We start from the raw sequence: 16201 nt of genomic DNA on the forward strand, positions 1-16201 counted from the left end.
ACAGGGCTGCCTTCAGATGTCTTATAAAAGTCAGTTAGTTGTTTATTTCCTTGACATCTGATGGGAGGGCGTTCCACAGGGCGGGCGCCACCACCAAGAAGGCCCTCTGCCTTGTTCCCTGTAACCTCACTTCTCGCAGTGAGAGAACCACCAGAAGGCCCTCGGAGCTGGATCTCAGTGTCTGGGCTGATTGATGGGGGTGGAGACACTCCTTCAGTTATACTGGGCCGAGACCGTTCAGGGCTTTAAAGGTCAGCACCAACACTTTGAATTGTGCTCGGAAACGTACATCTCACTACTCACTTGCTCAGAAGTGATGTAAGAACAGAAGCAGAGCCTGCTGGATCAGGCCAATGACCCATTGAGTCCAGCACCCCCTTCTCACTATGGGCAACCCCTAGATGAAGAGCTAAATTAAGTGTTAGGCCAAATCATCTGACCAACCTGGATCCTCTCTCTACCATGTGCAGAGTGCAGACCTCATGAGAGAGGATGAATGGAGGATGCAGCCCACATTTTCTCAGTGGCAGTGGCCCGTTTGTGGAATGTCCTCCCTGGTAAGGCGCATCCGTCTCCCTCATGATTAACATTCAGTAGAAATTGAAAAGCTCCCCTGTTCACCCAGGCACTTGACGGCTGAGCAAAAAACTATTCCCTGTAACCTTGGGAATAGGTTACCCAAGGTTGAAGAACTCTGCCCAAAATGGAAACAGGAGCAGAAATTGCTTATTCATCCCATTGTCCAGAACAGAACTCAATTTGGTGAATGCATTTCACCAAATTTTGGCATTTGCTGCCGTGGCTTTCAATCCGCAAAGCAATGCATCATGGATTACATTGCCCTCCCTGCCACTTCTGCTGCATTTACAGAAGCTCAGCACAGTGGGCAGCAAGATGCATAACGTCGTTTTTAGCGCAATATGAACTGCAGCAGAAAAGAAACAGAGCTGTATGCAATGACAACAGGGCAGAACAGAAAACGATTATTCCTTCTTACAACTCAAGCTACAAGGATGTATGATTGATTTCAAACATGTTTAGATGTTTATTTTTATTTCTAATAATATTGCTCCCCCCTTTTTTGTTGCTCTGGGCTCCTTTGGGCGGTATATCATCATCATCAACAACAACAACAACAACAACAACAACAACAACAACAACACTTCCTAAGAATTTTGGGAACAAAGACAGCCCTCCATTCTTACCTGAGCATGTGGACAATTGTTCTGTCATTCAGTGCGGTAAAGATCAGGCCAAGGAACAGAAGTAGCATAATAAAAAAATTTATGATGTTCCAGCCATCCTGAGTTAAGAAACAGGGAACAATGAATTGTCATATGGAAGATCTCAAAGGAATGTATTTATTTTAATCCCCACATTTATATCCCAGCTGTCATGGACTGGTTGGATGCAGAGGAATGGTGGAAGGAACCAGCTGGGGAACCCCTTATAGGGAAGAAGGTTCAGAGCCCAGGAAGTGGTGGCGGGACAACAATGAGTGGTCAGAAGGAGAAGAGGGAGAAGATTGGGAAGAAGAGGTGTTGGAAGCTGGAGAGGTGACAGGGCTTAGTGAGCTGGGAGAGTCTGTGACAGAGAGCAGTCAAGAAACAGAGGCAGAAGCTGAAGCAGGAGAGTAGGGTGTGGGAGGCCAAAGGCAGAGATGAGTCAGGCTGGCAAAGAGTCAGGGGTGTCTCCCTCTCCTACTAAGGCGAAAACCCCTCCCCCCATTTCTCCCAGAACCGGAAGGGTGGAGGAGAGGTTGGCTGCATGTAGCTGCTGTCTCTGATTGCTTGGGGAAAGTCTTGGCGACTGATTTTCATGGAGGAAGACCACAGGGAATGAGCTGCTCTGCTCATTAGGCCTGACACTCAATCAAATCTGTTAATAAAGAATTTACTCTATCTTTGAACTGTGTTATTACTGACCGGCACACTCCTGTGACACCAGTCTTCCTCAAAGAACCTCAGGATGATGTTGGGCATAGGGGTGGGATAATAGATCAATTTATATCAAATTGTCATTTCCCCCATCTTATGTTCAGCTCTCCACATTTCTGCATCAGTTTGTGATTATTATTTTTTAAGTCAGTGTGAAATTCACCAGCATTTTAGTGCAAATTTCTCTTAATATTATAATGCATTTAAATGCATTTTTCTCTAATATACATTATGCATTTTTCTGCACGCCTTGCCATAGTGTGGTGTAGTGGTTAGAGTGTTGGACCATTCTTTGTAGGGGAGTCCCCTTGATCATTTTGGTTGCCCTTTCCTGAAACTTTTTCCCAAACTCACAATATCCTTTTTCAGGTGAGGCAACCAGAACAGTACTCCAAACATGGTTGCACCATAGATCTGTATAATGGCATTATGGTGTCAGCCATTTTGTTTTCCTTTCCTAAGGATCCCTAGCATGGAATTTACGGTACCTTTTCCTGCAGCCACCACATCATATTTTCTCTTGAGAGCAACTAAGCACCCGCAGACAAAGCTGATCTATGCACTGGGGCAGGTGCCCTGTTCTCACCTTCCAGTACAAGGAGAAGCCATAGTACCAGTTGAGGAGTACTTCACAGACAAGGAGAGACATGACAATCATATCTATGGCTGAGAAGAACCCAAAGTATTTCTACAGTAGAGGAAGGAAAGAACAAAGTTGGCAGTCTCCCTAGATTAATAATAATAATAATAATAATAATAATAATAATAATAATAATATCATGCCCATCTGGCTCTGGGTGGCTTGCAACATATAAAACACAACAAAACATCAATCATTAAACAACAAGATATCCTATACAAGCAACAAACAAATCAATAAAAACCAACAACAACAACAGTTTACAGTTACAGTCGTACCTTGGTTTTTGAATTTAATCCGTTCCAGGAGTCCATTCGACTTCCAGAACAGTTCAAAAACCAAGGTGTGGCTTCTGATTGGCTGCAGGAGCGTCCTGCAGCCAATTGGAAGCCGCACTGGACGTTTGGCTTCCGAAAATTGTTCAAAAACTGGAACAATCACTTCCGGGTTTTGATCGTTTGGTAACCAAAACGTTTGAGTTCAAAATGGCTTCCGAAGTTCCACTGTATATCCAAACTAAAGTAACCGCCAACCCCAACTAAACATTTAACCAACACCAACCTGACAGAAATGGAACAGAGGAACCAAAATTATAACCATTTAAAACATTTTAAAACATTTTAGCCACTTGCCCCAACCCAAGGTTTGTTCCAGCAATGTCCCAGTGGCCTCCCAGTGAGTCTGGGCCCCTAGGCCAGGTGAAAATGGGCCTTGCAGCAGGGAGCAGGTCTTTCTTCCAGCATTAAGGCAACAGCAGATATGCATTTTCCATGACATGTTTCTGATTCTCATTGTGAGGTGTATGGTGCAGGACACTTTACTGTATGGTGCAGCCCTCCGAGCTTCACAGTCTGGCCCTCTGACTCAGCCCAGGCCACAACTCAGCCACAACCCCTCTCTCCAGATGACACCCCTTGTCAGCCCTCCTTCACACCCTCCTTGGGTGTTTTCTCCTGGCTGGAATGTGTCCTTGAACCCTGAGCTTTCTTGCCTGTCTAGATCAAGGGTAGGCAACCTAAGGCCCGGGGGCCGGATGCAGCCCAATCACCTTCTCAATCTGGCCCACGGACAGTCTGGGAATCAGCGTGTTTTTACATGTCCTTTTATTTAAAATGCATCTTTGGTTTATTTGTGAGGCATAGGAATTCATTCACCCCCCCCCCAAATATAGTCCGGCCCGCCACATGGTCTGAGGGACGGTGTACCGGCCCATGGCTGAAAAAGGTTGCTGACCCCTGGTCTAGATGGAGGGGGTGTGACCTTGTGTAGAAGATTTGCATTTGTTGCTCCACCTACTTTTGACTCTGGCCCCACCTACCACTGCCGTGGAAGATTGCCCAAATGGGAACATGGCCTCCAAATTGAACAGGGTTCCCCACCCATGCCCTAAAGACTCAGATACAATGTGGAAACAGAAGGTTTAGCTCAGGGGTGGTGAACTTCAGGCCTTGGACTTGTGGCCCTCCAGACCTCTCTATCAGGCCCTTGACATCTCAGTTCCCTGGGAAGAGGGTGTGACTGTTAAAGAACTCAAGGAATTGTAGCTCTGGGAAGGGAATAGGCACCTCCTGACAACTCTCAGAAGCACCCATGACAATCTACTTTTCCCAGGATGCTTTGGGGGAAGCCATACATGTTTAAAGTGCCATGAGATTGCTTTAAACATAGAGTGCCAATAGGGGGCTCTGTTAATTGCAATGGGTCTACTCTGAGGAAGACATAGTTGGCTGCAACTCATACTGAAGGGAGAGAGTTTTTATTCTCTAGTTTATAAGTTTATAAGTCTTTTTGTGAACCAAGCTTTCTTAAGCTTTCTACAGTGGTGCCCCGCTAGACAAATGCCTCGCTAGACAAAAACTCGCTAGATGAACGGCATTCGTCTAGCGGAAGCTGCCCCGCAAGACGAAAAAGTCTATGGGGCTGCTTCGCAAGACGAAAAATCTTCGTCTTTTTTTTTTTCGTTTAGCGGAGCGCGGCTGTCATTGCCGCTTCGCTAGACGAAAAAACCGCTAGACGAAAAAATTCGTAGAACAAATTATTTTCGTCTAGCGGGGCACCACTGTATATTGTGTGTGTCTCTCGGTCTCTGTAACAGCATTCCTCATTCCTTAATGAAGCGGGCAGCTAAGGGGGGGCTTCCTCCCCCTTCTCCTCCTCTTATCTATTTTCTCCTGGCACTGCATGGCAGTGGAGGATTCTTTTTGGCTAGAGCTTCCAACTTTCTCTGAACTGAAAGTCAGTTTTTTTATAGTGGCTCAGAGCTGAGCACTCAACAGTCTCTGAGCCTCTCTGAAGAGAGAGAGGGTTTTTCAACCCCTCTGGATTATTCTGAGCTGGATTTTCTGGGCTGAAAATCTTCCTTTTTTGGAAAGGAAAGCCTCCCCTGAATACAAGTAAGTTCTTTTTCTGAAAGACAGTCTTTTAACTAACATTTAGTTCTCAGTTTTCTGAGCTGAAAGTATTTCAACTGATATTCATATGGCTGGCTCTTCTGAGAGCTGTTCGGCAGTGGAATTTGCTACCAAGGAGAGACTCCTTCTTTGGAGGTCTTTAAGCAGAGGCTTGACAGCCATCTGTCAGGAATGCTTTGATGGTGTTTTCTGCTTGGCAGGAGGTTGGACTGGATGGCCCTTGTGGTCTCTTCCAACTCTATGATTCTATGATTCTATTCTATGATTTTATATTGGAAGCCTCCTGGATAGCTTGATGTAAGTTCCCCTTTTACCTTCTTCTCTAAGTCTTTTTAACTGACTTTCCTTCTCTATGTAAGTAATTGACTTTCCTTCTTAAGTCCTTTTCTCTCTAATGTTTTTTTAAGTTCTCTGTATTGATGTGTAGCATTCTGGTATTTAGATATTATTTTCTGGCCTTTATATTTTTATGTTATTGGTATAATATTTAGCTTTCTCTGTAAGCTCTTTTTGTGAAACATGTTCTGAGTGCATACCTTTGTTCGCTGGCATATCATTAATCAATGAAAAGCTGTAGGTCAGAGTGCCCCCATATCCAATGGTACAAGAATTGCTGGCAAGAGATGTGAAGGAGATTCATTGCTGGATGGTCTTGCCAATTAGAGGGAAAGGCAAAGAGGCACCAAGAGCCAACCAAAGGGCAGGCTGACCCATATCTTAAAATAAGAGTGAAAAGCTTTAACTTTCACCCAATAATGAACTCAGAACTGTCTTAGCCAGAGACAAGATGAGTCATTGATAGATGGCCTGGCTGAAGAATGACAGGCAGGCACCAGGAATGAACTCAAGGCTAAAGTGACCTTTTGCTTTGATAATAAGATTGTAAGAACAGGGATTTTCAAGGATGTTACTAATGTTGTGACGTGCACGAACTCATGAGGCTGAATTCCTGGGAAGGGGAGAGGGACTCTGAAAGAGGATAAAAGCTGTATGTATCTTTTCGCCAGTTGCATTTTCGCTGTGAGTTATCAAGCGGGTGCCTTCCTGCCATTCTAAATGACAGGAATAATAAACTCTTTCTCTATTTCATATCTTCAGTGTCGTTATTGACTCCTTCCTCCCTCACCTAACGGGTGCAACAAAGAACCCCAAGGTTAACGGAAAAGGTCTGCAAAAAGGCTACAATACAGTCCACTGGTACCCAGTCAACAAAGGAGGGTTCAGGAACCTGTGGCCCTGCAGACATTATTTGATTCCCACTCCCATCAGTCGCAACCAGCTTAGCCCATGGTGAGGGATGATGGGAGTTGTAGTCCAGCAGTATCTGGAGGGCAACAGGTTCCCTACCACTGAAATAGAGAGGAGAAGGGATAACAGAGAGGAAATAAGGCTGAGTCAACAGTGTGCTGTGCCCATTTAACACTCGGTGGTCCTTTGGCCCTGCCCTGGATCGGTGTGTCAAAACTCACCTCTTCTAACGTTGGCTCTGTTCGCACAGCAATAATGATGGCATTGAGGATGATGAAGCTGGCCAGTAGCAGCCTGAAGGCTGGGTGATGGAGGAATGTCCCCATGCATGTTTTCGAGACAAACTCTTCCACGTCCCAGTCATCCTGTTGGAGGAAAGAGCAGAATTGGGGGGGGGGTCAGTCAGGCTGGGCATAGGAACTCAAAACATAGGAACTGCACCTTCCCGTCTCTCTCTGCCTGATTCTGTCTTTCTCTGTAGCAAGGTCCCTTCTGAATTTATCACTACACTACCGATGGAGAGTCTGTAGATGGGCCTCAGATCAGAGGTGATCATGCAGGGAGACCTTCCTGCGGATACAAAGGTGGCTATTTTGGAGGCAGCGGGTGAAGCTGTGGCTATTCCTGGGATGGTGGAAACAGAAGGTCGGCGATACCACATCACAGGAGGAGGCTACAGCGGTTCCTAGGGAGGCAAGACCTTAGGAGACTCTTCAAGAGCTGATTATGACAACTGAGCTCGCACCAAGTAGAACTTCTCCCTGAAACAAGATTTGTCCTAATGGCCACATTTACAAACAAAACAAAATGGAAACCCTGGGGCTTCAGTGAATCTTGTTTAGTTACCTACATGGATCTTCTTCCCCCATGCAGCCTTTGTCGCTTGTAGCCTGAAAGCTTCCTCTGCAGAGCCAGTGTGGTGTAAAGGTTAGAGTGCTGGGCTCTGACCTGGAAGACCAGGGTTCAAATCCCTACTCTTGCCATGACGCTCACTGGGTTGACCTTCGGCCAGCCACTGCCTCTCAGCCTAACTTACTTCACAGGGTTTCTGTGAGTATAAAATGGGAAAGGAGAACCATGGATGCCACCTTGAGCTCCTTGGAGGAAAAGGAGGTTTATAAGTGTAATAAATAAAAAAACTAGAAAGGTGTTCTGCTTAGATTTTGCTCAAAAGTTGGTTTACTCAAAAGTGGTTTTTAAAGCATTTTTGAAAACAGTTTTATTTGCCTCACCTCTCAGCCCAAGGTTTGCTTGTTTTTAACTTGACGTATTGGGCCCCAACAACTTTAAATAGTTAGAAGCTGAGCAAACCTTTTTTAAAAAATAAAATAAAAGAGTGCAATGCACTTAAGAGCTGATCTCTTCTTTATTGTATTTATTTTTATTTTAGAGAGTTCCACAAATCTTATGTACATAAATGAGCATATTTCAAGCCTAATATTTCTCAGATTTGTGTTACGATAATTTACAAAGTATGACCACCAATCAACCAAGTTTGCATTACAGTGGTACCTTGGTTCTTGAACAGCTTAGTTGTTGAACAAATTGGCTCCCGAACACCGCAAACCTGGAAGTAAGTGTTCTGGTTTGTGAGTGTTTTTTGGAAGCCGAATGTCCGGCGTGGCTTCTGCTTGAGTGCAGGAAGCTCCTGCAGCCAATAGGAAGCTGCGCCTTGGTTTTCGAACGGTTTCGGGAGTCGACCGGACTCCTGGAACAGAATAAGTTCAAGAACAAAGTTACCACTGTATGGGTGGTGCCATTCCTCTGATGGACTGACTCAGTCTCTCCATTTCTGTTGATTCGAGGTTATTCAGGAGCCATTCCCATATAGATATATGAGGGCATTTCCATTTTCTCACCCCTACTACTCTGGCTTCAATAAACAAGATTTATTTATTTTTTTAAAAGATATCTGTCCTGCAGACACATTGTCCTCAATCCAATTAAATATCATCAGCGTTGGGAAAAGTCTATTATTTGCTCCTATCATCAATGTAATCTGCTGCATAATATGTCTCCCAGAATAATAGGCATGTTGACAAGAGTTTAGCTCTTAACATGGCAAGGGAAGGCAACAAAACCACCTTGGTATTAGCAAAAAAGTTAAATGATTCCAGCTGGTCTAGTAAAAAAAGAGATTTTACTGTAAAGCAAACTCAGAGATCAAACCAAGTGGTCCTTGAAAAGGTTTGTTTATATTCTTTATATTCTTTTTTTTTACACTGGAGGAAACATGCATGACTCAACCAACATTGCACTTGAAGATGATCAGGGGGCTCCTGCGCTGAGTTTCTGGTTTTACAAAGACCATTAAAATCCCACAATGGCTGTGCAATACCTCCAGTATCTGAGTCAGCATGTCTATGAATGCCTGTTGCTGGGGAACACCAGCTCATGTCCCGCTTGTAAGCTTCCCATGGACATCTGCTTGGCCCACGGCCAGCCCTGCAATGAGGCAGAGTGAGGCAACAGCCTCAGGTGGCAGATTCTGATGTCTGTGCAGTGTCCAGAGCTATAGTGCCATGTACCCCCTAGGCTAGACTGCTGCCCTCAACTGCAGTAGAAGGCATTGCCCTTCCCCACTATTGGAGTAATAGTCAGCTACCAACCCAGTTGAGGGACATGGGTGGCACTGTGGGTTAAATCACTGTGCCGCTTGGGCTTGCCAATCAAAAGGTCGGCGGTTCGAATCCCTGCAACAGGGTGAGCCCCCGTTGTTCAGTCCCAGTTCCTGCCAACCTAGCAGTTCGAAAGCACGCCAGTGCAAGTAGATAAATAGGTATCGCTCTGGCAGGAAGGTAAACAGCGTTTCCGTGCACTGCTTTGGTTTCGCCAGAAGAGGCTTAGTCATGCTGGCCACATGACCCGGAAAAATTGTCTGCGGAAGCGGACAAACGCTGGCTCCCTCGGCCTGTAAAGTGGGATGAGCGCTGCAACCCCAGAGTCGTGCACGACTGGACTTAATTGTCAGGGGTCCCTTTACCTTTTACCAACCCAGTTGGCTTCTGTCTGTGCCTTGGGGAAGGGAACCACCTTTTATTTCGCCGCAAGCAGCAAAATGTCTTGAGCCGACTCTGGCTTGGCCACTGTTAGTATTTGTACTGTATTCATTAGAAAACGTATTTTACAAAGAATAAATTGTACTGGGGGGAAAGAAAACCAATACAATGCAATGCAACAGCTGCAAAATCTTGTGACTTCAACTAAGGTCACAACTGAATCATTGCCTTGTCAGTTTGTTAACTCCCTTTAAAAATGAGCATGTGTGTGTCTTAGGTAGGCATGGGAATTGGAGGAAGGCTGGTTGTTCCCCCGTTTCACCATTGTTTTGCTGAGTGTGGAGTGGTTGTGTCTGGAGGAGTTGGTGAGGACAGATGAGCTATAATTTATAATAATAATAATAAAATCTTTATTACGGTCCAGAGACCCAACAATTCATTATAATTTATAGTTTGGACTGCTTCACAGGAGTTTAAGTATATCCGAAGGAGCGTCTCCACCCCCATCGATCTACCCGGAGACTGAGGTCCAGCGCCGAGGGCCTTCTGGCGGTTCCCTCATTACGAGAAGCCAAGCTACAGGGAACCAGACAGAGGGCCTTCTCGGTAGTAGCACCGGCCCTGTGGAATGCCCTCCCACCAGATGTCAAAGAGAACAACAACTACCAGACTTTTAGAAGACATCTTAAGGCAGCCCTGTTTAGGGAAGCTTTTAATATCTGATGAATTATTGTATTTTAATATTGTGTTGGAAGCCGCCCAGAGTGGCTGGGGAGGCCCAGCCAGATGGGTGGGGTATAAATAATAAATTATTATTATTATTAGTAGTAGTAGTAGTAGTAGCAAGAAGACACTCTCTTGGGCTCAAGAGAGCAAAAGGCATTGCATTAAACTTAGTATATATGTATGATACTGCTTGTAAATAGCCGCCAGCCTGTAAGTAAAGAGTCGTCTCCAAAGTCTTGTGTGTGGAGTCTACTACATCCCAGATGGAGCAGGGCTCTTATGAAAGTTCAGGGAGCTCTGGAATAAAGTCAAACAGCAATGTGCATGCACACGAAAGCTCATACCAAGAACAAACTTAGTTGGTCCCTAAGGTGCTACTGGAAGGATTTTTTTTATTTTTTATTTTGTTTTGACTATGGCAGACCAACACGGCTACCTACCTGTAACAGCAAGCAAAGAGATTGAGACGTGGAGAGGAGAGGCAGGGGAGGGGGGGGGGAAGGAGAATACCTGACTACGAGTGACATATCTGCAGTTGATCTCGGGGAGTTCTGTTTCAGTACTGAGTCCCCGACCGCCTAGATCAGCCACCTGGGAGACAGGAAAACACAGAGACTCTCGTGGGAAGAGGCTACACATATTGAATGTGCATACTGTAAGGGGATAACCTTTTTTCATATCAAGGGTCACATTCCTGATGGGGGGGTGCATACCAGTAGAGGGCAGGGCCAGAGGCAAAAGTGTGTGGGAGCAATAAATGCCATTTCTACCTTTGTATAGTGGCCTAGTTTTACACACACTGACACACGTCCTCCTTCCAGGCACGTGAGTGGCATGACAGCTGGGCAAAAACGTTCCAGTAGGGTCCGTGAGGGCCATGGCCTGGAGAGAAGAGGTGTGGCTGAAGAGGCTGGGGACAGTCCCCAGAGCCAGACAGAGAGGCCTGGAAGGCTGCGTTTCCTGGGGTTCCCCACCCTTGGCATACAGTATATCCCATCATCGGAGGGTGCTTTATCTACTCTGGCCACTAGGAGCGCTGCTACACTGCCTGTCGCCCCTGATGCTATACTGTACTTGCGTATTTTGGAAATGGCAAAGCTGCCACAAGACCCCAGTGATCTCTCCTCCAACAGGAAGGCAATTGACAGCATACAGTAGGGGCAGGGGCAGAGAACACTCCTTTGCACCTGAGGGCCGCGTTCCATTCTGGGTGACCTTCCAGGGGCCACATGCCAGGGGTGGGTGGGGCCTGGAGCAAAACTGGGCAGGGGAAGGAATGTGAGTTTTACACACACACACACACACACACACACACCTCTACCCTCCATCCCGGCAAGCAAGAGGCACTGCCAGAGTTCAAGGTTGCAATCCATCCAGGCGAAAACACTCAAGGAGGCTGCAAAGCAGGACCAGTGAGGTGAGTGTCTTGCAGGGAGGCAGAGAAGAGTCCCAAGGGCCAGACAGAGAGGCCCTGAGGGCCACATTCTGGGCCTGAGGGCCCCCCTCCCTACTAGGAGAATGACAACCTTCTGATCAATCTACTAAGACTTTGATTTTCTGACCTACCTCTAACGCAAAGCACAGAGGTGGTTTTTTATGTCAGTGGAGAACAGGCAAGTTTAGGGTCAATATATGCAACTTACAACAGACAGGACCTGGTTTTTTGTGATGTGTAATATGCTGGGGATTGAGGAAGTGATCCTTGGTATGACGAGAACTGGGATGTTACAAGGGTGTGCCCCTGTTTCCATCCATTGGAGGATATGCTTGAACTTCACATCCATCTCTCCAAATTGCTCCAGCTCCACAAAAACCATTTGGCTTCAGGGGGAGCATCAAAAATATGGAAGGACTGGAAGGTGAGTGAGAGACAAGGATTTCAGCTATACCAAATGTGTATCGTGCTGGGATGGGAGCCGGGAACTGGTGTCATGGAGGGGAAATGTGTTGGAACTGCAGTTCTAGGACTTGTTTTCAGAGCAAGAGTGAGGGCATCATCCACAGGATCTCCAGGCCAACCGCCTGGCCCTCCTTTATCTAGCAAATGGATAAGGTGATAATGAGGCCTTCAAGTTCTGTGATGGCTTGTGACAGATTAGCACAGAGAAAGGTCTCTTCCAGATCACCTCATTTTTAAGCATTGATCCTAATTTGTTTGCCCCAAGTTCACAGGGAGGTTATCTTATACTGGGTGTTTACTGAGCATCCTGTTCTGATGTTTTTGCAGAGAGGCTATGCTGCATCAGTGGTTTCCCTCAAACTTTCCATTGCACTTCCTTGCCACTTTCCTTACTGCAAAAAGATCTGGTTTTTATTTTATTTTTAGGGAAGTGAATTGGTTGCACAAGACCTGCAAATTCACCTTAACTGTGGAACCTGAATGTGCTGGCATGCCATTGAATCCCACCTGCAAATTTACTGCAGTCTGAAAGTACTCAAAGTCACAGAATAAGCAAGCAATCCAATGGAAGCCGGATACTGCTTTCCTTTTATTCAGGGGTAGGCAACCTAAGGCCTGTGGGTCAGATGAGGCCCATTTGCCTTCTCAATCCGGCCCACGGACGGTCCGGGAATCAGTGTGTTTTTACATGAGTAGAATATGTCCTTTTATTTAAAATGCATCTCTGGGTTATTTGTGGGGCATAGGAATTTGTTCATCCCCCCCCCCAAAAAAAAATATAGTTCAGCCCACCACATGGTCTGAGGGACAGTGGATTGGCCCATGGCTGAAAAAGGTTGCTGACCCCTGCTTTTATTTGATGGGGTTCCTGCTTCATGCTAGCAGTGTAAGTGGTGAAACCTCCTTGCAACAGGGTTTTGAGTTGTTGTTTTTTTAGCATTTCTAACAGAAAGCCTGGCCTGTTTTCTCCCTGGTAACTAAGCATAGGATTGCAGTCATGCCACAACCATTAGAAAACTTTTAATTTCAACTTTAGTCTAGCTTCGAACCCAAGGGAACACGCAAGCCTTGCAGCCATAGCAGCTTTTGAGATGAGGTCCTGCAAGTCAAAATTTGCCACTACTTCTCTGGGGAGAAGAAAGGTCAGTGGGCAGAAAGGTTTCTGCTGCTCCCCAAAGAGAAGGAGGACAAACCCCGCCGGCTTCCTGAAGTTGCAAGAAATCAACCCCCAGGATCTCACCAGAGAGCTCCTACGACGATCAACCATTGTGCTTGCAGTGTCAAGTCCACCACCTACGAAACCATTCCTCCCGCTTGCATTGTGACCTCAGCTTTCTAATATCATGAAATCCTGGCTGTAAGCATGACATCACAAAAGCATCCATTCTCTCCTGGTATGTGGAACAAACAGGAAATTATAGGGGGAGGGGGAAGGAGAGAGCGGGGGATAAGAGAGAAAATGGCAGGTGAGAGGAACATCAATACTGGCTGGTGCCCATTGATAGGACAGAAGACAGGGAGCCGAACTGTAGGGGGCGCCAGAGCCAATAGCGGGCAGAGCTAGTTCATTCCAGTTTTGTGTCTATCCCCTTTCTCCCTGCTGAGGTCCACAAGGGGCAACGCTGAGACTTAGGAGGAGGAAGATTGCAACCAGCCCCACCCCAGCCCCTTGGACTGGAGGTAAGTAGGAAGTCAGGCAGGTGGGTGCTGGCAGAAGGACAACTGAGGTTAGTGGGGTAGTGCCCCATTTACTCAAACAGAGCAGCCACCACTATGGGGCTGGTAGGACAGAAAGGGAGGAGGCCAATGACAGGCAGAGGCAACTAATTCTAGTTTTGACCCCATCCTCTTCCCCAATGACTTCCACAAAGGCAACGGCATGGTGAAGGAGGTGGACCAGCTCTGGGCCATTTGTTAAGGGTTCCCAGGAGTTGTAACTCGGTGAACGGGTAAACTTCCCTTGCCCAGAATTCTTTGAGGGAATGATGATGCTTCAGATGTGCTTTAAAATAACACGTCTGCAGCCTAACATTTCGTCATCATGCATGCCTTCTCCCTGATTTGATGGCTCTGCACTTGCACCTTTTGACCACAAAGGGGAGGCAAGAGACCAAGAAATAATATGGAAGCAGCTTTTCAAAGGCTGTCTGAGCCTTGTTAGGCAAATCGGTCTGATCGTATGAAGAGTGAATTAAATATTTCATTGACCTCGCCCTTCCCACTTTCAGAGGGCAAGGGCCTCCGCAGTGCCACAGCCTTCCCAGGGCCTCTTCCCTTGCCTGCGCGACACCCTGGGGCTGCCTGTACCACAGCCTTTTGGCAGAACTAATGCCAGCACCAACAGCCCCTTTCGTCGTGCTGAGTAAGGGTAGCCAGAAGATAGAGGAGTTTGTGGACAAGGAGGAGAGCAAGGTCTCCCTGCTCCGAGGGGGGAAAGCCAGAGGAGGGGGTTAAAGGTAATCTGAAAAAGAGACAAAGATTTGTTGCTGCTCCTGAGGATGGTGGTGGTGATGATGAGCAAGTGAAGAAGCTGTAAACAGAAAGGAAGGGGATGAGATAAAAAGAAAGTAGTGAATAGAAAAGACTAGGAAGGATGGAAGAAACAGGTAAATGGCTGGGGGAGTGCATGTACGGATATTTTTGATTTTATTATTGATTGAATTTGTATACTGCCCTTCATCTGTGGATCTCAGGGCGGTTCACAACATAAAAGTGACGAGTGCAAAACAGGGAGAAAACGTCCCTCTTCAACCAGGCCCCGGTGATTTTGTCAATGCTGCCATAGGCTAAGCTACCTTTGCCTGCAGAAACACCAAAGCAGATCCAGGGGCTGCAGTCAGGTGCCACCAGTGGAGGCAGGCCCATTTGGGCAAGCGGGGCACTGTCCCACGAAGCTCAATCTGCCCTCAGCCACGCCCCACCTGCCTCCCCAGGGAGGTACCACTGCCAATCAGCTTCCTCTTCCTTGGTCTCAGCAGGCTCCACCTATTAGCTGGCTCCGCCTATCTTTGGCCCTGGCTCCGCCTTCTGTTAGCCTCTCTATGTCCCACCCCACTAGCGCCAATGGGCACCAGCCACCACTCCTCCTCACTCACATTTCTTTAACCAGAAACAACTCGGTTGCGGAGTGCATTATATGACTGTCAGCACGCACATGACAGAATGACAGAACTGTAAAGCTGGAAGGCACCATTATCTAGCAATCATTTGCCCAATGTGGGGCTCAAACCCATGACCCTGAGATTAAGAGTCTAATAATAATAATAATAATAATAATAATAATAATAATAATAATATATTATTTGTACCCCGCCCATCTGGCTGGATTTCCCCAGCCACTCTGGGCTGCTTCCAACAAAAATCAAATACATTAAAATATCACACATTAAAAGCTTCCCTAAATAGGGCTGCCTTCAGATGTCCTCTAAATGTCTGGTAGTTGTCTATCTCTTTGACATCTGAAGGGAGGGAGTTCCACAGGGCGGGCGCCACTACTGAGAAGGCCCTTTGCCTGTAGCTTTGCTTCTTGCAGTGAGGGAACCGCCAGAAGGCCCTCGGCGCTGGATCTCAGTGTCCGGGCTGAATGATGGGGGTGGAGACGCTCCTTCAGGTATACAGGACCCACAGCCTGTGGCAGCATGGCTGGAAGGCAGCAAAGGCTCAATGAGTCAACGCAACAGATCCTAAGGAATTATGCGCTTTGCAAAATATGAATAATTCTCTTTCTTCCTTTCTTTCTTAAACGGGAGATATACATTTGTTAAATAAACAAAACAATAAACAACTGCCTCTAATTTAGTGCTGAATCTAAAGCTTTTCTGCAGAAACAGCTTTGGAGTACAATTGCTCTAATGCTGCTCAGAAAGGGGTCATAGCAGCATATTTATTTAAAGAAGGTTTGGGGACCTTCAGCCCCAGGGACCAAATTTGGCCTCCTGACCTCTCTATCTCCCTAAGCCACACCCCTCCTCAGCCGCAAACCCTCTCGCCATGCCACACTTCTAACCAGCCTCACTGACCAGCATCAAAGCAGTGGGGGGAATCACAGAATCATAAAATTGTAGAGTTGGAAGGGACCACCAGGGTCATATTTTGCCCAACGTGGGGCTCGAAACTACAACCCTGAGATTAAGAATCTCATGCTCTACTGACTGAGCTATCCCAGCTGGGAAATCAGAACTTTGTTAGACGTCCTTACACACCACTGCACACTTTTCTCCCTAATTTTCCTCTTCTCTTATCCCCACCTAAGCCAAGGGGTGTTGCACTAACTTAGGCTGAAATAATGCAAGGAAATCAGATCCTGGCTTGGATAGTGGACTCTGCCCTGACAACCACAC

At 46.5% G+C, this 16201-nt stretch overlaps 1 protein-coding gene across 1 annotated transcript in view; it reads right to left on the reverse strand.

The window, feature by feature from the left end:
* Positions 1-11778, reverse strand: part of CATSPER4 (cation channel sperm associated 4) — a 40534-nt gene extending 28756 nt beyond the window's left edge. Inside the window, exons 1-5 of the mRNA XM_033158696.1 lie at positions 11605-11778; positions 10472-10552; positions 6458-6601; positions 2524-2625; positions 1206-1303 (exon numbers count right to left, since the gene is read on the reverse strand). Of these exons, the coding sequence (XP_033014587.1) occupies positions 1206-1303; positions 2524-2625; positions 6458-6601; positions 10472-10552; positions 11605-11778 (599 nt within the window). The remainder of the gene's footprint in view (positions 1-1205; positions 1304-2523; positions 2626-6457; positions 6602-10471; positions 10553-11604) is intronic.
* Positions 11779-16201: the final 4423 nt, after the last annotated feature.

Source organism: Lacerta agilis, chromosome 8, assembly GCF_009819535.1.
Source record: "Lacerta agilis isolate rLacAgi1 chromosome 8, rLacAgi1.pri, whole genome shotgun sequence".
Classification (NCBI taxonomy): domain Eukaryota; kingdom Metazoa; phylum Chordata; class Lepidosauria; order Squamata; family Lacertidae; genus Lacerta; species Lacerta agilis.